This window comes from Squalius cephalus (genome assembly GCF_949319135.1).
Source record: "Squalius cephalus genome assembly, chromosome: 3".
In the NCBI taxonomy this organism is placed as follows: domain Eukaryota; kingdom Metazoa; phylum Chordata; class Actinopteri; order Cypriniformes; family Leuciscidae; genus Squalius; species Squalius cephalus.
The window spans coordinates 19,704,983-19,729,258 of record NC_137124.1 but is presented as its reverse complement, the minus strand read 5'-3'; the positions used below and the strand labels follow the sequence as shown (position 1 = coordinate 19,729,258).

General features: G+C 38.2%; 2 protein-coding genes across 7 annotated transcripts; both read left to right on the top strand.

The window, feature by feature from the left end:
• Positions 1–319: 319 nt before the first annotated feature.
• scube2 (signal peptide, CUB domain, EGF-like 2) lies at positions 320–20,233 on the top strand. 6 transcript variants are annotated; one of them, XM_079865596.1, is made up of 23 exons: positions 320–567; positions 936–1,058; positions 1,385–1,510; positions 1,747–1,881; positions 3,700–3,825; positions 3,928–4,044; positions 4,969–5,058; positions 5,642–5,758; positions 7,965–8,087; positions 8,481–8,597; positions 8,764–8,886; positions 9,200–9,316; positions 9,400–9,489; positions 10,566–10,670; positions 11,311–11,472; positions 11,723–11,929; positions 15,632–15,802; positions 16,940–17,107; positions 18,694–18,855; positions 18,973–19,170; positions 19,355–19,507; positions 19,592–19,671; positions 19,880–20,233. In XM_079865596.1, exons 1-23 carry the CDS (start codon positions 480–482, stop codon positions 20,024–20,026), a joined length of 3,045 nt encoding a protein of 1,014 aa, XP_079721722.1. In that variant the 5' UTR covers positions 320–479; the 3' UTR covers positions 20,027–20,233. The 6 variants fall into 6 exon arrangements, with proteins under 6 accessions (XP_079721722.1, XP_079721727.1, XP_079721726.1 ...); XM_079865599.1 differs by having other exon boundaries at positions 398–567; positions 3,703–3,825; XM_079865598.1 differs by having other exon boundaries at positions 398–567; positions 9,203–9,316.
• Positions 20,234–21,359: 1,126 nt separating this feature from the next.
• Positions 21,360–23,278, top strand: tmem9b (TMEM9 domain family, member B). Its single transcript, XM_079867192.1, has 5 exons — positions 21,360–21,917; positions 22,209–22,300; positions 22,412–22,520; positions 22,611–22,745; positions 22,934–23,278. The coding sequence occupies exons 1-5, from the start codon at positions 21,819–21,821 to the stop codon at positions 23,087–23,089; spliced, it is 591 nt and encodes a 196-aa protein (XP_079723318.1). The 5' UTR covers positions 21,360–21,818; the 3' UTR covers positions 23,090–23,278.
• The last annotated feature ends 998 nt before the right edge of the window (positions 23,279–24,276 follow it).

Here is a 24,276-nt window from a genome sequence, read left to right as displayed (position 1 = left end):
AAAGAAGTAGTCAACCATAGTATATGAAACTGTGCTATTTTAAAAGTGGACCACACAAATGTTAACATTATAAATAACTATATTGTAATGTAACATGCTAGCCTAATCTTGAGTTTATAAAAAAAATATTATATCTAGGCTATACCACTTTTTCTTTGTCCTATTTTATTCTGTGAAATTAAAATCGATTCAATTCACATGGGCTCTTGGAGATCAATAAAAGAAACACTTCTGTGTGAATGCGCTTACACCCCATCCCCCGACACAGAATCATGGAGAGAGACAGAAAAGGCCCTTTTTCACACACACACACACACACACACGCACACGGGCGCGCGCTCACTCTCTTGCACACATCTTCTGTTGAAGCGCTCACAAGCGCGAAGCCACTGACAAAGTGCGGATGAAAATGAGTGGGATACTCGTGTTTGAGTAAATGCGTGTTACTGAGTTCGACTCTAAACTCTGAACTGATCACCATGGGAGCTGTTTGGACTGCACGGCTCCTCTGTTTGTTTATGCTCTTGTTAAATACTCGCCAAAGCGCCGCACTTCTTCACAACACTGGTAAGAGTCTTCACTTTCTTACACGCGATGCTGTAAACACGCAACTTGTTTACCTCCCCTTGTTTTGATACCCTGTTTCTTTACTTTTACCTCAGCACTAAAACACACATTTTAGAATATGTGTTAATGATTTTCCTGACATTTCATTTCATTATTTTTTGCGTAACACTTTACATGATGTTTGTGTTTTACACATGTTACTGTAATCTCTGCAGTCAGAACAATTACAACGTTCATTTACAAGCAACTCCACAAATGATTAAACATTTAGCAGTTCATTATCACACTGCTAAGGAAACATTAATATAACAATGTAATAAGTGAGCAATGCTTACTGTAAAGTCTCATGTTACATTTGTGATACACAGATTCAGATCAATGTGCAGAGGGAAGCGATGCCTGTCACATTGATGCTATTTGTCAAAATACCCCAACTTCATACAAGTGCACTTGTAAAACAGGCTTTAAAGGGGACGGGAAACACTGTGAAGGTAACAGCTCCCTTTCTCTTCAGTTTAACAGACAGTGAACTAGACCTGTAATCTAGAAAACCTCACTTTTTAAATGATTGTTCATATACTGTACACAGTGTGCAACTGAGTATTTAAATAGTTTTGTTTTTGGAGTAATGTTTTTTTTTTTTTTATTACACGTTGCGAATTGAGTATGCAACTGTGTTGTATTTTAATTTAAAGGAGGATGTTCATGTTTCCTTTCTTTCAAATTGCTTTTTCAACATTTTAAAAGTTGTATCGGAAGGGCAGTGCCCCTGAAATTGCGAACACTGGTCAGCCTTGATTTCTGTTCCATTTCCTAGACATTGATGAATGTGATCTGGAATACAATGGTGGCTGTGTACACGAATGTAACAACATACCCGGCAATTACCGCTGTACTTGCCTTGATGGGTTTCATTTGGCACATGATGGACACAACTGTCTCGGTAAGTAGAAATCCACGAAGAAATCACATATACATGTGCGAGGGCGGGGTAAAGGTTAATGATCGCATGGGATGAGTTATTCTCACTGCATGCTACAAGTGTTTTGGAACAGACAGTATATTTGTACTGTAGGGCTAATTGCAATATCCACATAACCCAGTCTTATGACTTTGACCAATTGACTTTGCCAAAGTTATTGTGGTGTTTTGTGATGCTTTAACATACTCTGTCTCTAGATGTGGATGAATGTGTCTTCAACAATGGTGGCTGTCAGCATGTATGTGTCAACACCATGGGAAGCTATGAGTGCCGCTGCAAGGAAGGCTTTTTCCTGAGTGACAATCAACACACATGCATCCATCGCTCCGTGGGTGAGCCGCTGCTTTTAACAAACCTTTAATGCCTCAGTCTACCATTTTCACTATCATATTGAACAATCAAGGTATCAGAGTGTATTCATCTTCTCTATGTGTGATGTGAACACGATTCAAAAATGGTCAGGTGAAAATCTCAGTCTGATGGACATTTCGGATGTCAGAACTTGGATGTCAAAAGTGCATCATGAGAGGCTTGTGTTGTTTAGTGAAGTATTTGCAGAGATGTCAGTGCACTAAGTAAGGGGTAAATGCAGAGGAAAGCCAACCTAATTTCTAAATGTTCTCACATAAGATCATGATTGACAGCACAATGGCGAATGACAGCTTTTAAGTTGGGTTCCCTCTCCGGGGCATTATCTACAAAAGGGCCCATGCTGTGGGAAAGGGAGCCCCATGTTCAGAGGAACAAAACAAGTTAATAACTGCAACACTCAGGGCTTTGTGGCCTGTGTCATAGATGAGAATAAAAAAAACTTTTTATGTGTCTGTAGCTTCTCAGCGGCGAGTATTGTTTTCCCCTCAGTAAATTGAGCTAAGGTTTGCAAGGCTTTCCACCCCATTTGCTTTCTCTGGGTAAACTTGCTAAATCCTGTCAGCACATCCACTGAGCTGCAGAGTGAATGGGAGGAAAGGCCCTCTACACTGACCCATAGACCTGCTATTGATGTCAGGTCAGGTTGTGTGGCATTAAATGTCGTTGAATTTGATGAGAGTTTTAACAACAGGTAATATGAAAGATAATAATAATTATTTCCTCTCGTATACTGATTAGGAATGTAAAGATTAAGTAATGTACTGTAGCTATTCATTTAATTAGGGATGTTAATTTTATATTATGCTCTTTTGATTTTATATATTTATATTAGGGCTGTCAAACGATTAATCGCGATTAATCGCATCCAAAATAAAAGTTTGTTTTTACATAATATATGTGTGTGTATGGAGTATAATTATTTTCTATATATAAATACACACACATGCATGTATATATTTAAGAAATATTTGCATGTATATACTGTGTATATATATTTATATTATATATAATTTATATTATATATAAATATTTTATATATAAATAACACATTTTTCTTAAATATATATGCATGTGTGTGTATTTATATATAGAAAATAATTATACTCCATACACACACATATATTATGTAAACACAAACTTTTATTTTGGATGCGATTAATCGCGATTAATCGTTTGACAGCCCTAATTTATATATAATTATTTCTTTATTTCTTTATTTATTTCATCTGCCTACGGTTTCAGTTGGTTTTACAGCTGGCAAAATCAAATTATTTTATTATGTATTATATTTGTTTCAGTAAAGCAAATAGAGCAGTGATTTGATGTTAAAGGGATCGGTTACCCAAAAATAAAATAAAAACTATCATTTATTCACCCTCATGTCTTTCCAAACCTCTATGACTTTCTTTCTTTCATAAAAGAAGATATTTTGAGAAATGTCTTTTTGTTTTGTTTTTGTCCATACTATGGAAGTCAATGGTTGCCAAAATAGTTTGGTTACCAGTGTTCTTCAAAATATCTTCTTTTGTGTTCTGCAGAAGAAAGAAAGTCATACAGGTTTGGAACAACATGAGGGTGAGTAAATGATGACAGAATTTTCATCTTGGGGTGAAATATCCAATCAATATGCCAATGCTGACTGAAAGTTGAGTCAAAATTATTTTCTGCGGTAATCGACAGAACGCCACCGAGCTTAATTTGAATTTATCCCAGAATATTTCTCTAAAATATCCAAAAATAAGTGTTGCAGGCTCTTTGACTGTATCTCTTCTTCACAGAAGGCATGAGCTGCATGAATAAGGAACACGGCTGTGCTCACATCTGTAAGGAAACACCCAAAGGTGGCGTCGCCTGTGAGTGCCGGCCGGGCTTTGAACTGGCCAAGAACCAGCGGGGCTGCATCCGTACGTGTGACTCACATTTCTGACCCACCGTTGAGCTGAGAAATACCACAGGACGACTCACTGGAGCTGTTGATGTGATGCTATTTGTGTTCTGTTGCATAGTGACCTGTAACCATGGCAACGGGGGCTGCCAGCACATCTGTGAAGACACAGAGCAGGGGCCCATCTGCAGGTGTCACGTCAGGTACACGCTGCACGCAGATGGCAGAACCTGTGTAGGTAAGGCTGCTTTACTAGCTTTTGTCCCAACCCACTTCTCCAGCTAGAATTTACGATGATCTCTTGGCAAGTATTTTAAGCCGATCCATATTTGATTCACTTTTGTGCAAAGGTGGCGATAGAGATCTCTCATTCAGACACAAACACACGCTTTATCTGATAATGAGGAAGTACAGCTGGAGCCTGCGGGCTGTGTGTGTGGGGTCTGCAGTTATCGTTGTCTCTCTGTCTCTCCATTCTGTCGGCCTTGTCCATGATTTTGAACACGACTATCTGTATTTATCTACAACACAACGCCACAATGGTTATGACAGAGTCAAGAAGTCACGGAGGTCTCTCTGCCTGGGATTGGTTGCTGTTATAGATGTTTTTGGTTTATTAAAAGGTGTGCTTATCAGTGTGGTTGCTATTTTGGTTAGATTGCACAGGATGATTGTGTGATCCCAGAGTGGAAAACATAACTGCAAATGTCTACTGCTTTAAATGCGTCTGTTCTTAAGGATTATTCAGTGTTGTGTACTGTCATGTGGGATATTTCATTGATGTTCCTCATCTGAATGTCCCTTTGAATAGATATAAAATATAGTATCTTTATACAGTATTTTTTACTTTAAGGTAAGTTCTTACAGGCAATTTATTGGCTGTGGAATTGTTTATAAAATGATTTATGCCCTTATGTGTACTGTAGAATATTTATTATATGTAGGTAGCATTATGATTTTGTTGAAAAAAGTCCTACATCATAAAAAGAGAAACTATGCAGCTGCTACATATTTCTTCTAGACCTGGCAATCAGAAACAAACTTTTATTGGTGTTATAAAATTATTTTGACCATTTCTAGAAAGCTTTTTTTAAGGTTACCTGGCACTGTAACTTTTTAACAGTCTATAGACAATATTGTTCTCAACTTCCGTCTTTTTCAGAAAGGGATGAAACGGCCCCCACCACCCCTGATCACAATGCCACGTCCTTGGCCGAGGTGGACAAACGAGTCAAGCGTCGACTGCTCATGGGTAAAATTCTACCTCCAACAATCCATACCTAATCAAATCAATTTAAAGTACGCAGTTTCATCCAGAGACATAGGGTTAAATATGTCCGTGCTTTTAGAGAAAAGCGAGAAGTATTGTGTGTTAACCTATAGTGCATGTATTTAGAAGTGTATAGCCCGGCCAGGCTGAGCATTCCACAGTCTTTTAGGTAAACTGTGAAATGACTGGGGACCCACACTTCACCACCTCTGATTTCTCTCTTGTAAAATATGTACTGGTGATAGAGTGGTACATTTCACATGTTTTTCTCTCATGCAGAGAGAGACAGGGACTGGGGATGTTTATCGTACAGTGCTGAGTGTTGTATTTGTCTCTGCCAGCTCATATTTACACAACGCACTGCATATGGCCTCTCTGTCCTTGGCCTTCTACATCTGTGATGATAATATGATACAGTATATAGTCTTCTTTGCACAGACTGTTTAAATATTAATGAACTGATTGATCTTGCAATGACAGATTTACGTCGCTGATCAATCTGAGGATTTATTTCTCAGTCCTGCCCTTTGTAACTTGTTGCGTCTCTCTTTCATTTGCTCTCCAGAGACATGTGCGGTGAACAACGGAGGCTGTGACAGCACCTGTAAGGACACATCCACAGGTGTTCGCTGCAGCTGCCCAGTGGGATTTACTCTCCAACCTGACGTCAAATCCTGCAAAGGTCTGAATCAACGAATATTCTTTTACACACATATTTTAGTTGCTTTAGGCTGAATCTCACAACAGTCCCATTGTTTTTTAAAAGGTCACATTAAATTGATCAAAAGTGACAGAAATACATTTATAATCTTCCTATTTCACATTGTTACGTACTGCTCTGAGACACAAAGATTGAGGATCCAAATGCAGTATTTATTGAACAGAGGATAATCCAAAGACGTAATCCAAATCCAGGCAAGGGTCATATACAAACAAGCAATCCAAACAATAACAGATAAGGGCTGAGGCAAAGAGAGAAATCCGAGGGAACAGGCAGAGAATCAAGTTAACCAGGACACGGGAGAAACAAGATACAAACACGCTCAGAATTGCAGTACAAACACTAAACAAGACTTCGCAGAGAATGAATGAGAAAACCAGGCTTATATGGGGTGAGCTAAACAAGGTAATGAGACACAGGTGAATGTGATAATGGATGATGGTCTGGGCAAAGGATTATGGGGAATGGAGTCTGTGGATGTGTGGTGATTGTCGGGGTCGGAGTGTCCTCTAATGGTATCGTTACACATATAAAGGATGTTTTTTGAAGTTTCTATTGATCATAGAATCATGAAAATAAATCGAAGTTTACACAAAAATATTAAGCAGCACTGTTTTCATTCATTATAATATAAAATGTTTCTTGAGCACCAAATCAACATATTACAATGATTGAAGTAATATATAGACGATGAAAGGAATATTTATTTATGCATCCTGCTTATATTTATTTATGTAAATGTTTTATGATTTCCACAAAAATATTAAACTGCTTTCACCATTGATAATAATAAGAAATGTTACTTGAGCACCAAATCATAATGCTGAAGCCTGAAGTAAGGGCTGCTGAAAATTCAGCCTTGCCTTGACAGATGTAAATTATCTTTAGAGATTAAATAGAATAGTTCGTTTAAATTTTTATAATATTTCATAGTATTTCTGATTATATTGTATTATATTATGTTTAGTTTATTAGTTTAGTTTATTAATTAATAAAGCACATTTATAAACAACAGATGTTGAAACCAAAGTGCTGTAAAAACAAACTTTTTAATTACTAATTACAAACTAATTACACCCTCAAACAGAATTAAAACAAAGAATAAAAATAAGTCTTCAAAGAGGATTTAAACATAGAAATAGAAGGGGAAGATCTTATGTGATAGGAAAGACTATTCCAGAGCCTTGGACAGCCACAGAAAATGCCTGGTCACCTTTAGTTTTACAAAACATAGATTACAAATATACTGGGGAGCACATCCATGTAGAGCTTTAAAAACAAAGAGCAACATTTTAAAATCAACACGGAACTTGACCGGTAGCCAGTGTAGAGAGGCAAGTACAGGAGTAATATGTGCACGTTTCCTAGTGCCAGTCAGTAATCTGGCTGCTGCATTTTGCACCAATTACAGTCGTTCCAAAGATGATTTGGGCAAACCCAAATAAAGTGAATTACAGTAATCTAACCTTGATGTGATAAAAACATGAATTACCGTTTCAAGGTCCTTCTTAGAAAGCATCTTCTTGATTCTAGCAATTGATCTTAACTGGAAGAAACTACTTTTCACCACAGCACTGATCTGCTTATCAAACGACAATGTGGGATCGAAATAACACCAAGGTAGCACAGTTGGTAACACAGTAGCACACATTAGAAGATAGGGGACCAAGCTAATTAGCAAAAATGGGACAAAAATTATTATTTCAGTTTTATCCCTATTTAACTGTAAAAAATTTGTGTCCATCCAGCATTTAATGAATTGAAGACAGGCAAACAGATTAGACAGAGAACAGTTGTTAAATTTAATTGGAAGATAAAGCTGAGTGTCATCATCATAGAAATTATACAATAAGTTGTTTATGAATAATACGACCAAATGGAGGCAAGGGAAACAGAAGAGGACCTAAAATAGAGCCCTGCGGAACACCAAAGAAGATTTGAGCACAAAATTAGATGATTATATTATATTATATTATATTATATTATATTATATTATATTATATTATATTATATTATATTATATTATATTATATTTAAGCACTATCTAATTTGTTGTGGGGTGATAATGTCACAGATAATACTTTTGACTGGCTTCGTTAGATTCACCCTATAGCTGATCAGTCCATCTATGTTCTGCAGTGTGATTTGGTCCTTCTCTGTCTCTCAGACATTGATGAGTGTGAACATCATAACGGCGGCTGTGACCACTACTGCAGGAACACCATTGGCAGCTTTGAATGTAGCTGTCGAAAGGGCTTCAAGCTGCTGACGGACGAGCGTTCATGCCAGGGTAGGACACTTTTCTTTTGCTATGGGTCCAACAGAACATAGAGAAGCAGCGTGGGGGTTGGTGTTAGTATCTGTGTTTGTAACTCGGCTCGGAGATAAGACAGGGTGGGAGTCTCTTGAAGGGTGCCAGTATCGACTTGCAAGATTCCTTTGAAGATCCTTAACGCAGACTAAGAGTATAACACTCAACTCTAAAAGAATACATTTCGTTTAACCACACGGACAACTCCCTGTCCTTGATACAATTGTTCTAAATAAAGTACTTCTCCCTGTTATTAATAAAAGAGCCTTGATTGATTTCTTTCAAACTGAATACTGAGCATTTGAACAGGAAATGAGAGTGTGAGAGATGCTGTGTAATTTGCCATTTAAGGGAATTTTGGCTTGATTACAGATATCGACGAGTGCTTTTTTGAGAGGACGTGCGACCACACTTGTGTAAATTCACCTGGTAGCTTCCAGTGTGTTTGCAACAAGGGCTACACTCTCTATGGGCTTGCCCATTGTGGAGGTGAGGATTCAAACAGCTATTTAAAAAAAATTAAATCATGATACAGTTTTATTGATTTTTGGCGAATCTCACGGAAATATTACAGTGGAAGTGCAACTATAAGAATTGTTTACCTGAAAACGTCTTAATAGAAATCTGTTGTGTTTGGTGATTCCTCCATTCTCAGACATAAACGAGTGTAGTTTGAACAATGGAGGATGTGAGCACACCTGTGAGAACACCATGGGAAGCTTTGAGTGCCACTGTCATGCTGGTTACAAGCTGCACTGGAACAAGAAAGACTGTATCGGTAAGATGAGCCTGAGTGATTCTGAATGCTGGGATTCTATATCTGATGGTGTCGGCTTAGATGGAAATCAGTTCTTCATCTCTGGGAGTTAAAAGCAGGAGATACTTTTGAGTTTCTCTATCTGGCTCTTTCTGTCTATGCTATTGCTGACCAAACTCAAATCTCAAATGTGCCCTTGTACATTCATATTCTCATCTTGAATGTACTGCATTGTTGAGCTTTCTGATCTTTCTCTCTAACGCATTCCGTCCACCTCCCTTCTCAGCATGTATACCATATCTCCACTTTTAAGCATTGTGATTTTCACATTCAGAAGCAGAGGACTCTCCACTTGTGCCGCCACCTGCCAGGCCCACTCTCAACTGCAGTAAGCAGGGAGGGGGTGAGCTCTGCTACCTGACCTGCCAGTCGCAGGTTCATATCAGCAGTGGTAAGTATTCCAACATGTAGATTTGTTGAGATCTTTGTGGAGTTTGCGTGGAGTTTCTCTGACACCTTCACCTTCACATGTAGGAGCTGAAGATTCATACACGGTGACCTGTGGCATGCCCCTGCCGTGCCACGTAGGAGGACAATGGAACAGGAACGGATCATATTGCCCAGGTAGGGTTTGAACTCTTCCAAATGTCTTCAGCTTCATTCTTTATGTTATTGTTTAAAAGATGAAGTATTCACACTTAACAGAGTGATTATTATTATATGAATTTAGAATAATATATTAGTGTTGTTTTAGCATGATTTATATACAGCATAATATATAGTATTGTTAGTATTGTTAATATTTTGAATTAGCTTTTATTTTATATTTTCAGTTTCATTTGTCTAATCTAATCTAAAAAAATATATATATATATATTAATTTTGTAATCATCTTTTGTTGATTTTTGTTGTTGTTTTTTTCCCGAAAAAAGTTTTTTTTTAGTACTTCAGCTTTAACTTATTTTATTACAGTTAGTTGCCAATGTTTTCATATAATATTTAATAGTATAATATTTAATATTTTAATAGTTTTCGTTTTAGCTTTAGTTAACAATATCCCCTTGCACACAGCAGTCCTGGTAAATTACCGTAAAATTACCTGAATGACTTTTCCGGTAAATACACAAATGTGCGGTACACAGAAACAACAGTCTTTTTGCTGGTAAGATACACATCAGTACTAAAATACCAGTAAACTCTGTGATGTCAGTCCATCCACCTGGATGAGGAGAAGCGCTTTGGTTTCATTTCAGTTTTTTTTTTACTTCCGAGTGACAGGTTTAAGGACACGACGAGGCATACACAGGATACGAGGCCTATAATAGTTACTATAGTACAGCAGTTATTATAGTACGTAATAGTATATGCAGAACCGCATCGTTTGTTTAGCACATGTTTACAAGGAAAAACAATTAAAAGTAATTATCATAAACAATAATCTTCATTCTTTGTTCTCGCACAGCATCATACCAGTGATTTACTGGTAATACTTCTCATACCGGGAAATTGCCAAAACTGATTTAACGGTATTTTTGAAAAGGTCCTGTTCACAAATGATCTATTAACTGTAATTTAACGGTAATTTACCAGAAATGTACCAGTGAAGACTATATGAGTGATGAAAAGGGCCTAATAACAACACTGTTCCCAAACCATGAATGTGCCAAGTGTAAAAGTCACAGTGATCTTTCCTGTTACAGGTTCAGGAATCAAAACCATTGCTACATTTAAATCTGGACAGGGGAAGTGCAATCTGAAGCGGAGTCAGGAAAATCTTGCACAGACCTTCAAAACTACCCTGTCAGGTACTGGCCACGTAGCGTTTGCACAGGCATTAAGCCGAAATCTAAAGCCTCCCTATAAATGAAACACTGTGACATGACTGCATCTGTCACTTTCTTTTTATTTCCTCTCTAAGTAGACTAAGTGGAAATAAAAAGTAAGTGAGTGATGCAGCAAGCCAGACACTGAAATGTTTAGATATTATTATTTTATACTTATACTATATATTTTACAATTTATAAATGGAAAAACTGATTTGATACTGGTCAGTGTCATTCGGTGGATGTGAGGGGAAAGTTCAAGCTAGAATCTAGTCTTGCTGGTACTCATTGTCCAGCAGTGTTCGAAAGAGCTAAATGAAATTAGCCATGGCATGCCTTTCAATAGAGTCTTACCCAGACCATCAATCACACTGACCTCCTGATCAGACTCAGGGTCTGAGAGTCTGAAAGACTCCCCTTCAGTGAAAGACCAGAACTTAAAATAGTTTTTTTCCCTCTCATCCACTCTTGTTTGATTCTTTCTGCACTGTTATCCATACTGAGAAGCGAAGCAAAAGGAAAATAAATATTTAGATTTTTATAACAAAAGAAAACCAGAGCTAAGTGCTTTTACATTTTGGATCCACTAAATCCATTAAGTCTTTAAAATCTATTTACTCAGATAAAAGAGCCACCGAGAATGTCCAGTTCAGCTTTGTTAGCCTGCACTGTGCCTCTTCAAGCAGACAGCAACGTAGTCGCCATGGGCGGAAGGCTGGTGAGGAGGAAGGATCCTCCATTACTGCCCAGTTTGAGCTGGATGTGAACCTGGAGGAGGTAACAGGTTGGTTTCGTGCACTGCATGTGTATGTTTCAGTAGAAACCTTAGGCCTCTCACTGCCTGCTCGCATCTCACCCTCTTCTTGCTCCTGTCACTGTTACTAAAACAAGCCAACAGGTGAAAGTATCTCCTGGTTTAAGATGGAAGTGGGTTCTGTATTAAATAGTGGATAATGAGCTCATATGGACGTTTGTGTGCACTCTATGTGTGTATTTTGTTGTGGACAAGATATGGTATCCAATGTTTCTCTCAGCAGAGGGCTGTGACCTGGCATGTGTTCGGCGGCGCTCTGAGAAGCGGCTTAGGAAGACTATCCGCACTCTTCGAAAGTCCATTAACCGGGAGCAGTTTCACCTGCACTTTGCTGGGTCGGAGTACGAGCTGGCCAAGAAACTGGTCCGACCCGCTGACCCACCAGATCACTGCGGCACCGGGCAGATTCTGCTGGACAAGAAATGTGGTGAGTGGACAGTTCAAATATATATGCTTATTGGCAACTTACAATTGCTTGAGGACACAAAATATTTGTTAAGATTCCGATATGTATTATATTATTCACTTTACATATTGGTTGTGCTCCAGGTCACTGTTTATGTCTTGTTGGAATGAATCAGTTAAATCTGACATTATTTCAAATAGTGTTTCAACTGTTATATTGTAGAAGTGGATTACAGGCCAGATAACTGATATATATGTGTTAGGTGTTATGTAGTATAATACGTATGGTGCGAGAGAGTTGGCATGAGCTTTATTAAAGAGGCAAGACTGGGAAACAGAAGGCTGCTGTTGGCTCTTACAGCTGAATGCTGTTCCAAGTCGACTACATGTTGTGAAGGTTGTGGCAGGCGTACTTCAGATCTGCTCGGTACAGTATATGTTCCACTTGGCATCCATTTTCTTCAGCCTCTAGAATAAACATCTCAAAGGGTCTGTATGTGAGGAATAGCAAACTCTTTGTCTGGAGGACTCATTGTGTTGAACATTATCTTATTGCCTTCATTGTCTTTGACATAAGGCCCTTTCAAAGATGTCTTTTTAAGGGGACAGTATTGCTGAGGTTGTTTGTCTTCTTTTATGGTGGAAAAGTCCATTATCTTTTACAGGCTCAGTTTCAGCAGTAGTGCAGACAACCAAAGGCTCTCAGCTTTTTCTAAGACTTCTTTATAACAGTCTGTTATTGCCTACTCTTTCATAGCTTTAGAGACTTAATAGTCATAAGATCTTTATATGATCTTGTGATATGATCTTAAATGATTTCAAGTTATTGGGGTATAAAAGTTTGGGTCAGTAAGATTTTTTTAAATGTACTTTTATTCAGCAATGCATTCAATGCACAATATGTAAGAAGTCTGGATTAAAAAAACACTTAAACAATATTGTATATTTGTGTTTACTTATATTATCCCAAACTTTTAAATCCAGAGAAATCAAGTGTAAATTTAATCAGTGTAACTGCCCTTGTCATTGCGTCTCCTGTCAGTGGCGTCATATCCACGTTACCCTCGATTTCTGGTTTTACTTCCGTAGAAACCGTGTAAACACCAAAGACACTTTAATATATTATGTGTTTTATTTGACAGGTGAGCAACTGTTTAGATGCCTTTATCATCAGAAAATTGATCATTGTTGTATATTTCAACATGGTTAGTCTGATTGTTTGAATCTCTTGTTTTCTTGATTTATTTTTATGTTTGTTCCATGCACCAGAGACAACACTATATTGTCAAGTGGCTAACATAGCATAGTCAGAAAGATATGCCGTTTTGGTGACCTTCTTTCAAAAACATAAAATATTCTTACAGACCCCACCCTTTTGAACGTTAGTAACTGTCCACATAACTTCTGTCTCTCTCTACCTGTCTATTTTAAAGTAGTTTAGGGAGTTTAGGGAGTGCAGTGGTTCTCTCTCTTCTTTGCCTTAAGGGGTGGGTTTTGATTGTTTGGTCCATTATAACTGGAGTGGGTTAATTCTCCACTGGTGAATGGTAATGGAGAGGAGTGAAGTGAGAAAATTGATGACCATTGACCAGCTCCCCCCTCATCGTTTTACAAATCACAAGTCCCACAAGTCCAACTAAAAGAAATAAAAACCTCTCACCTAAGTCGGATTGCACCATTTCAAGGATCCAAGCTACACGTCTACAACTCATTTAACATGTTTCGAAAGCAATGCCAAGTGAAATGTACACGCTTGCCAATAAGTAATTAATTGAATCCACGCTGAATATGGGATTGTAAGTTTTGCTATTTTCAGTAAAACAGGCATATAATTAAGGTACACAGACATGCAGTGTCCAAGTGCCAGCTTAAATCTAGCTCTAAAAAGGGCTATATTTTTTCCTCCCTGTTCTGGCCTCCCCCACTGGCTCGCTTCACTAAGTGTAGTTTAGCCTTTTCAGTTTGCCCACTCCATTGTAAATCCCAGTGGGGCTTGTTCAAGCTCCTGGAGTGAGGGTGGAAAGTCTGTGCTTCAACACTTCTTCACCGCTTTGCAGACCTACATTTGCTTTCTAAACCCTGAAGAGTGAAGAGAACGTATTCTTCCTAATTAAAGGGATAGTTCACCCAATAATTAAAATTCTGTCATCATTTACTTACCCTGATGTCATTCCAAAACTTTATGACTTTCTTTCTTCTGTGGAATAAAAAGGAAGATATTTTAAAATGTAAAGCCCCCCTCCCTAATTTTGGACCCCATTGACTTTCACTGTATGGACAAAAACATTGCTCAAAATAGCTTGTATTATAAGGCTAATTCGCTTAAAACACACATATATTTAAAGACATACATGTATATAAGCACACATACATTTGAAAGGGTTTGGACATGTAATCCATTAGTTAGACATTACTAAAACACACAATGGTGAACTCTAGATGAACAGCAAAGCTAAACGGTCGCATAAGGAGGCGTTTGCATAAGTTTGCCCACTCAGCTGCCGCTTTCCTCTCCTGTCCTTAAATGTTCTAAGTTATTGTTTGCTTGTTTGTTTTTGTGGTGTGTGTGTGTGGAGGGGGGCTGTTTATTAAAGCAAGCAGTTTAAGTGCCAAATTCCTCCTTAGGCAGGGCCACTCTGTGCGACCCCAGCCAGTGAGCGGCTCAAGAGAATTGACTTCAGCGACACCATGGGAATCAATTAGCATCAGCTGTTTGGGCCCCTGCCTCATAGGCGCAAGGAGCGATTGGACTCCTCTGAATGGGGGGATTCACAATCCTGACCTCTTTTATTGGGTTCAGCTCCTTACCACTGTGATACCATAGTGTTTGCCTATGTCATCAAATGGGCAAAAGCCGGGGGACTTGAATAGAGGTGAAAGGTCCTTTAAACCTCTTTGGAACCATCAATTCGAGGATTCAATAGAATCATCGCTTTGCATTTGAAAGGCTTAAAGGTTTTTTTCTCTCTCTCTCCTTCTCTCCATCTCTCAGCTCTTCCTCTCTTCTCTCTTACTCCGTCGCTCTGTCAAATAAAAGCCGGGACAATGTGACGGTGGCTCCTCATGGTCATTCAGGATTAACAAAAGAGAGGAAAAAAATGAACTGCTCTTGAGAGAATTACATTTTCTTCTTCTCTTGGAAAATCGGGCAATTTGCTGAGGCACACATAATTGGCATGCTGTTCAACCTTTGTGGAATTGGGCATCATTACCATAAAATCTCAGGAGTAAGAGGTTTGTCTAAATTCTCCCGAACACTGTCAGTTGAATGTTTGCATAGAGACACAGATGAAAGGAACATTTCTAAATTGCCATACTTACTTGGTTAAAGGACTGAACTGTACCAGTGAGTGGCTTATTTTAAGGCTAAGTGTGTGCAAAACACTTTTGAAACCATCGCTATAAATCAGAGCAGTTTATAAAGTGAACATTAAAAAGACTTTGTTCCGCTCCCTTTAATCAGACATCATAGGTTTATGCGAGGTAATATTCCCTTTGAGCATGTTCAGTAAGGTGAGGAGGGATTGTGTATGCGTGTGGGGGCCGTTTGATGTGGGGGATCAGGCAGCTGTGGAAAGGCTCAGTTCTCTTATTTGTTTGAATTTCTGGCATAGCTGCATCAGGTCGATTTGCAGTGCTTCTTTAGCTGCTCGATGTGAGGCCCTCTTTTGTGTTCCAAGTTTAGTCTCTGTTTCATCTAATTTCTGAGTTTTCTCTGTGCTAGTCAAATGTGCTGTTGGCACATACTATGATGGAGAGCAAGGGAGGTGTTTTCTTTGCCCCCCTGGGACATACCAAGATGAAGAGGGGCAGGTGTCATGCGACGTGTGCCCAGGACCCGAGGGCAGGGGAATCCCAAGATCCGCAGGAGCACGCAATATCTCAGAGTGTGGAGGTGAGACTTCACAGAGACTTGCTCATGAACAAACAAGTCTATAGCCTTTCTGCTATTACACATTTCCATTGAGGTTGATGTCTGTCCATTTTTTTTTTTAAGAATCTGTTTATTGGTTTTAACAAGTTATACAGCAACGCAGCAAGGATTGACGTTTGCCAGCTATAAATATATCAATTAAATCAATCCATATGTAACTTAAAAGAGAAATATGGCAGCTGTATGTTATCATTCATGTACTGGTACTTGGTAACACTTTACAAAAAGGTCTCATTAGTTAATGTTAGTTATGTATTAACTAACTAACTAATAATGAGCAACACATTTGTGCAGTATTTATTAAAGTTTGTTAATGTTTATTGTTAATCCATGTTATTTTACCTATGCATGGCATTTGACCTTGTAGAGGCCCTCCTGCATATTAAGTCATATTAAGCAGTCAGAAATGACGCAAACAGGTCATTAGACCAGAGATTATCTTAAAAATGGAGGATTTATGTCAATCACAGGCACAGTCTATATTAGAAAAATAATATTGAAATGTTATTTTCATCATCATTGTATAAGATGTACCACTTTTCATCCTGGTATTTATCCTCAGAGATGTCATTTACAGATTGGTGAATATTTTTAAGGTTGAAAAGGGAGAGTATGAATCACGTCCTGTTTTTTGTTTATGCAGTTGGCTGGAAGCTTACCTGTAATGATAACAATCTCACAGGCTCATGGTTTGTTGAGCTTGAGTTAAGTTTTGTGATTGTGAGTGTGTTGGGAGGGGCCATCTCATGCAGTCCTGCAAATCCTCAAATGTCTGATTCATTCACATCAACAAAGAATTCCAAATCAGTCTAATGTGTAAAGAAAAAAGGAACCACCGTGTTTCTGTTCCTCAAACATAGTCATCAAAGGCAGCTTGCGGTTCAGATGCCATCTTCTGCTTTCTGCTCATAGACACAACAGGAGGGGCTATTGGGGTTCTTCTCAGTGGCAGCCGATTTATTGTGGTCACTAGAGGGATGAGGGGAGGCCTGCACATAATGAACTTGCATGACATCATTGTACTTTGCTTTCTTTGGAAGGCGATAAAGTACTCAACTTGGTTTGTCTGGCATTTTCTTAACATTTTTCTGATCCTAGGTCAGTGCCGTCCTGGTCAGTTCTCCCATGATGGCTTTGTGCCATGTCTGCCCTGCCCACAAGGCACCTATCAGCCTGAGGTTGGCCGCACATCCTGTTTCCCATGTGGAGGAAGCCTCACAACCAAATATGATGGTGCTGTGTCCTTTCAGAATTGTGAGACCAAAGGTGAGAAGAATTCATTCCTAATGTCTTCTGAGTTACTCAGTTTAATGTAAAACAGGTAAATGTAATTATTAAAAAATACATTTTTAAAGGAGTCTCTTATGCTCACCAAGGCTGCAATTATTTAAAAATACAGTAAAATAACAATTATAAATAACTGCTTTCTATTTTAATGTATTTTAAAATGTAATTTATTCCTGTGATCAAAGCTGAATTTTCAGCATCATTACTCCAGTCTTCGGTGTCACATGATCCTTCAGAAATCATTCTAATATGCTGAATTGCTGCTCAAAAAACATTTCTTATTATTGTTCTTATTAACATTTCTTCTTATTATTAAAATTTCTTATTACAGTTGTGCTGCTTAATATTTTTGTGGAAACATGATACATTTTTTAAAAATTTTAAATAGAAATCTTTTGTAACATTATAAATGTCCTTACTGATCAATTTAATGTGTCCTTGCTGAAATAAATTATAAATTTCTTCCAATTTTTTTTTTACTTTCAAAATTGATCAATTTCATGCATCCTTGCTGAAGAAAAAGCAAGGATGCATTCATTTCTTTCAAAAAAGAAATTCTTACTGATTCTGAGATGTAACTTTTCTGCTGAAAACCAGGCTTAAACCAGCCTAAGCTGGTCTCCCAACTGGTTTGTTGGCTGGTTTTAGTGGGCTTTGCTGCACTTTTTTAACTGGTCAGGCAGGGACACCTACACTAGGCTTTATACATTTTTAGGCAATACCCTGCTTTTGTAACACTGTGTCCTAACCAGACGCAATGCGATAAGATTCCAACGACAAGCAAATTGTCTGTCCACACCAGACACAACGAGACTACGAGACGCAACAAAAATAATCAAAAATCAAACAGAAGAGTATGTCGGCAGAGTCTCTCTGCAAGCGCACAGCTCTTTTAACGAAATTAATAAGTGCATTATATAGTTCATAAATATTACACCATTTTAACATTATTAAAATAATACATATTGAGTGACTGAAACAATGTCACAGAATAAACTTGATTGTTCACATTCTTGTTTCCTTTAATTTATTTTCCAGATCTGAGGTGAATTTTCCATTGTCGCTTTCAGTATGGCTATAAAGGTCACACAAAATGATAATCAAACTAACATTAAACGCTTTAAATATTAAATAAAGAGAGCGGAAAAGCGTTGCGCCAAACACCAGTCCAAACCAGATGAATGAACAAACTCCTTGCAGATTCAAAAGTAGCTCAAAAATATAAAAAAAATGACAAAAGAAGTTCATGGCTTTAAATTAAAAATTCATGGGAGCTTTTGGCTTATTTTTTGTGTGCTCATCTTCTTTTGTCATTTTGAACATTAAATAAAGTCCATAAACAGTGCCTGAGATGATCATTTCTGTACTTTGTATGATTTTAAAACAGAATTTGTCATGGCTGGTTAGGACAAAAACTCTGATTAACACAGAATACCTTTTGTCGTGTCATGGCGTCGCATCTTGTTAGGACACTGTGTAATGTTCTTTGCAGATGTTGTGTCACATTCAAGAAGTATTCCACACAAATACTGATTTCAGAAGAATAATCCATGTTGTCCTTACAGTTCAGTGCTCCCCAGGGCATTACTACAATACCAGCACCCACCGTTGTATCCGTTGCCCCATTGGAACCTATCAGATGGAGTTTGGCCAAAACTACTGCATTGCCTGCCCTGGAAACACTACCACTGATTTTGACGGATCCACAAACATCATGCAGTGCAAAAGTAAGCAAAATTCACTAAGGTTATCCTTTTAATGAAGCCTCCCTATTTCTATTACAATTTTATTTTTATTCATTCTCTCTATAGTCCCATCTAAGTCATATGATTTGTTGTTGCCAGACAGACACTGTGGAGGAGAGTTGGGAGAATACACCGGCTATATCGAATCCCCCAACTACCCCGGCAACTACCCGGCCAACATCGAGTGCACCTGGACCATCATCCCTCCCCCCAAGCGCAGAATCCTCGTCGTGGTACCCGAGATCTACCTTCCCATTGAAGACGAGTGTGGGGACTATTTGGTCATGCGAAAGAGCTGTGAGTGTTGCGGGGCTGTGATCTGGTGTTGAATGCATCGGCTCAGCAGGGTGATTGTGAATACACATGTGAGGAAATGGGGGGAGGAGATGCATCGATGGGCTCATTAGGGCTCTCCTTCATCTCTTGGGGCTCGAATAAGCCACTTCAGAGGTCTTTAGAAGTTTCTTTACTGTTCCCACAGCTCTGCCCAACTCAGTGACGACTTATGAAACGTGCCAGACGTACGAGCGACCCATCGCTTTCACCTCCCGTTCAAAGAAACTCTGGATCCAGTTTCACTCCAACGAAGGAAACAGTGGAAAAGGCTTCCAAGTGCCGTATGTGACGTATGATGGTGAGAACTGTATTACTGACATTTTTTATTGTATGATAAGTATTCATGTTGAGTATTTATATGCTGTGTTAATATGCTTCTTAGAGGACTACCAGGAGCTCATTGAAGACATTGTTAGGGATGGAAGATTATATGCCTCTGAGAATCATCAGGAAATTCTTAAGGTATAGTGTACAGTTCATTGAAACAAGCAACTTTATTTTTAACAGGTCTCTTATTACAACTTGATTTTAAATAATAATCAAGAGGTTTGCCATTCCAGGTCCATGTAGTCAAAAAAGAGGCAATAGTGCCACCATGTGGAAGATGGGAAAATACTGTGCTTTTGTATTTGGCTTGAAGTTCATTTATGTTTTCTAATTACCTTTACAGGACAAGAAGCTAATGAAGGCCCTGTTTGATGTCCTGGCCCATCCACAAAACTTCTTCAACTACACTGCACAAGAGTCTAGAGAAATGTTTCCCAAATCATTTATCAGATTCCTCCGCTCCAAAGTTTTGAGATTTCTACGGCCCTGAATTTTGTAAAAGAATCTTTTACTGAATGAATATTTGGCGCTCCAGCCAAATTTGAAATGACTGCCCTGGAACAAATATTCCTGAATGTTCTGGGCTGGCTGCATATTTGAGATTCAAGACAACTTCTTGGACCTGACGAGAAGAGAGCTCATGAGAAACTTTCCAAAATAAGTCATTGGAACATTTTTCTCCTGAAGAAAATGAACTGTTTTTCCAGTGAATGCCCTTCTACAATTATAACATGAGACGCCACCTTTGAAGAAAAAGTTCCTTCCTGTTTCATTCCTTGATCCCCCAGAAGTGACTGTTACCGAAACATGTTAATCACAGCCGAAATTAGTCATAAAAAAAGAAGAGCAACTAGATTGCTTGTTATATATTATAGGTCATTTCACAAAATTTGCCATTTTTTTGTGAAAATGTTTGACCAGCTTATTTAGAAACTTCAGAGCACTACTAAGGATGTAGTGGAAGTTAAAGCAGTTAAAGTCTCTTTTTTTTTGCGAGATTGAATGTGTTGTACATTATGTAAAAAAAATTGCATCAGCTCTCATGTTACTGCATTGTATTCTTTGTTTGCATTGTAGCCTTCTTCATACATCTCATATATGTATTCTTCATTTGTCTCCAATAAGAAACATCACGTATACACAATATTTTCAGTAGACATTATGGTCATTTGATATATCAGTTATCAATTTTTCCTCTTCATTCACTTTGTTCACACTTCCATCACCCAAACTGATTTTTGGATTAAGAGGCTCTAGATGTAGGATTGATTACCCATTGATAACGTGCAGAGTAAATTAAATGTTTATATTTTTATGGTTGTACATCTAACATGTAAATAAAGAAATACACTCAAAATATATATGTTGTTTAAAATGCACAGAAGTAGCCTATATCAGTGATATACAAATGGGGCACACAGCTGCACACTTCAGGGGTTCTTGGAGAGATCAGACTTTTCTTTGTTAATTATTGTTTTTAATCATATCTAATATAATATTTCAGGATCAGTGATTAATTTATTTTTCTTTTGTAGCTAATGCAGTTTGAAGAAAAAAGAAAAAATATATTTGGCATTTGATTTCTCAATTCATGACCCCTTTATCCTTGGTACTGGGTCATGACCACAGAGGCGTCATTCAGGTAACACCTGACTAACGTAACATGATTATATGAGTGTTTTATGGAAAGCTATGTAGCCTGACTACAACTTGATGTGAAAAAATTTATATTTGCCATTTGATTTCTCAATTCATGACCCCTTTATCTTTGGTACTGGGTCACGACCACAGAGGCGTCATTCAGGTAACACAGTGTAGTTTTTACCGAGTAAACAGCAGAAACGGCGACAAACTCCCGTGGCACCTGGCACGAACTCTGGCAGCTGCCAGACAAGACCGTGACACCTGACTGGCACAAACTCTGGCAGTGGCAGTGGTAGCTGCCAGACAACTTCCAGTAGCATCAGAGATGTCGGGCTCTGGTAGCATCTGGGGATGCCACCGGAAAGGGCGCTGCGACCTGCCACTGCCAGCGCTGTATGGTACGGAAGAATGGTTCCCACTCACATGTTTCCGGAGGAAAGTGGTAATGCGCGGACCGGCTGCTGATGGTCAGCTGATGTGTCAGACAGAGTCCAGCCCTCAAGCTTTGTTTTGTTGACGTTTAATTGGACCAAAAGTCTTCTAGCCATTGTATGCGTTACTAAAGGAATATTTACTCGTTATTCTGTGACATTTCTCTTCATTATTTGACAACATTGTCTTAAGCGGAAGCGAAAAAGATGAATCGAGTGACCCCAAGATGCGCTGTCAATATGTTGACGTTTTCATCGCTAGTGTGTTTTCTGCTGATATTATATGCACAAACATCAGAAGCTAAGGTAAATTAGGACATGTATCACTGTATTTTAATATATTAACGAAATTCATTTTGTTGTTGGGATCATATTGTTTTGTTGGCAGAGCTAACTAGCCGTTAGCATGTTTCAATGTTTCTGCCAATTAATAGCGTGATAAATTCGGAATCGGAAATCAACACTTTCTGATTGCAAACCATGTAAAATGATTTCCAGACTTACAGAAGTATGGTAGACTGACTGCGCCAGTAGTTGTTTCATGTCATTCATTGGTGTAAATATATAAGCTTGTGTATCTGTGGTCACTTTTCTCAGAATTCAGAAGACATCAGGTGCAAATGTATCTGTCCACCCTATAAGGAGATTGATGGGCAAATCTACAATCAAAACGTTTCCTTGAAGGACTGGTAAATGATTTACTAGGCTTAATAAGAGACTACAATACTTTTTGTAAATAATTAACTCCATGACTCTCCATCTACTGATCCATAACTCCTCAAATATAATCATTTGTACAGCAATTGCCTTCATGTGGTGGAGCCGATGCCTGTTGAAGGCAAGGATGTGGAGGCTTACTGTTTACGTTGTGAATGCAAATATGAGGAAAGGAGCTCTGGAACCATCAAAGTACGTTCAGTGTCTTTATATGATAGATACAATATTCAAATTTGTTTAAATATTAGCTAAATAATCATCTTTCACTTTTTTTTTTTACAGGTCACTATTATAATATATCTATCTATTCTGGGCCTTCTGCTGTTGTATATGGTCTATCTGACACTGCTGGAGCCTATTTTGAAGAGAAGGCTGTTTGGCCATTCACAGCTCATTCAGAGTGATGACGATGTTGGGGTAAGTGTTTTGTTACTTCTTTATGGATACAAGATTACATTTAAGTTGTAAATGTTGGTAGTTTGGATGAAACAACTCAAACATGCATTTTAGTCCAGGACTGTGAAACTGGGGGTTTGTGTTTTTAATTATAGGCATATGGTATAAAGTAGAAATGATGTGATAACATTACACTCTTTTGTTAAAAGGACCAACAGCCCTTCGCCAATGCCCATGATGTGCTCTCCCGTTCTCGCTCTCGCTCCAACATGCTCAACAAAGTAGAGCATGCTCAGCAGCGCTGGAGGAGGCAGGTCCAAGAACAGCGCAAGTCTGTCTTCGACCGTCACGTGGTTCTCAGCTAAAAGCATTCACAGTCTGGACTGTTATATGTTGGTTCTGGTACTGTGCTGAAGGCTGGGTCTTCTCCATTATGTCTGAGCAGCCCCCAGTGACCCCAGTGTGTACATCTCTTTTTGGTGTGTGTAGGTTTGTCGTCTTGACCAATGCATGCGACAAAACCTTGTTTATTAATTAGTCTTGCTTGTTATACAGACTGTTTGCATTAATTATCACTGTGTTCCTGCATTTTGAAATCATGTACTCTGAATTTAGCAACAAAAAAAGTTTACTTCTACTGCAGTCCAGTCACACCGAATTTGATGTGGGGATAAAAGTGCCAATTTCCTCAACAAATTTGCTGATCCATTTATTCTCAAAATGTTTTTATATAAATGTCAGAATTGATACTAAACCCAAAATATTGATATCCAGTCTTTAGTAGTTTATTGTACATGGTAAAATTCCCCTCTCTCGCTCTTCTCTTTCTTACCTTGCAGTTTGCTGTCAACTATTATTTGTAAATAATAATCTGTGGATGTGTTTTGTCATTGTCCCCCAATAATATGCTATTTAATGACTAACTTCCCAGGTCAGTTCTTCTCTAGCTTTTGTGTAGATTCAGGTTCCTGATTCATGATGGTGTAAAAATGTTCCTTCTTTTTTAGTTCTTACCATTCTTGACGGACAGTATTTTCCATGGCACATTCTTTGAAGATTTCAGAATTACACTCTTTGTCATTAATATGTGTATATATATAATAATTGAAATGTTCAGGTGCGTGATTTAACAGAGAGAGCTGTTTTGACCTTTTGATTTACATTACAGTTATCTTAATAGGTGAACTATGGTTTCCTGTGTCAGACTCAGTTTGTTCCTGCCATATCAGCGTTGGCAAACCCGCTGCTCAAATGACGCAGTTTCGGGTAATGGTAATGGTACTTTTAATCCCCAGGAGGCGCTGTTTAATGTCTTTTTACATTAGCCCTGGATTCATTTATTATTAAACGCGCAGTTATCTTCAGTATTAAAAAGTATAATAAAATTGAGTCAACTGCAAGCTATTTTAGTACTAATATTAGGAAAATTCTCATATACTCACTGACTGTAACGTTACATCCAGATATGCAAGAACTCATACACCACTTTTAAAATAATAAACGGTGAACCGTTAATTTAAACTGTTTTGCTGAAAAGCTGAGTATTACTTTA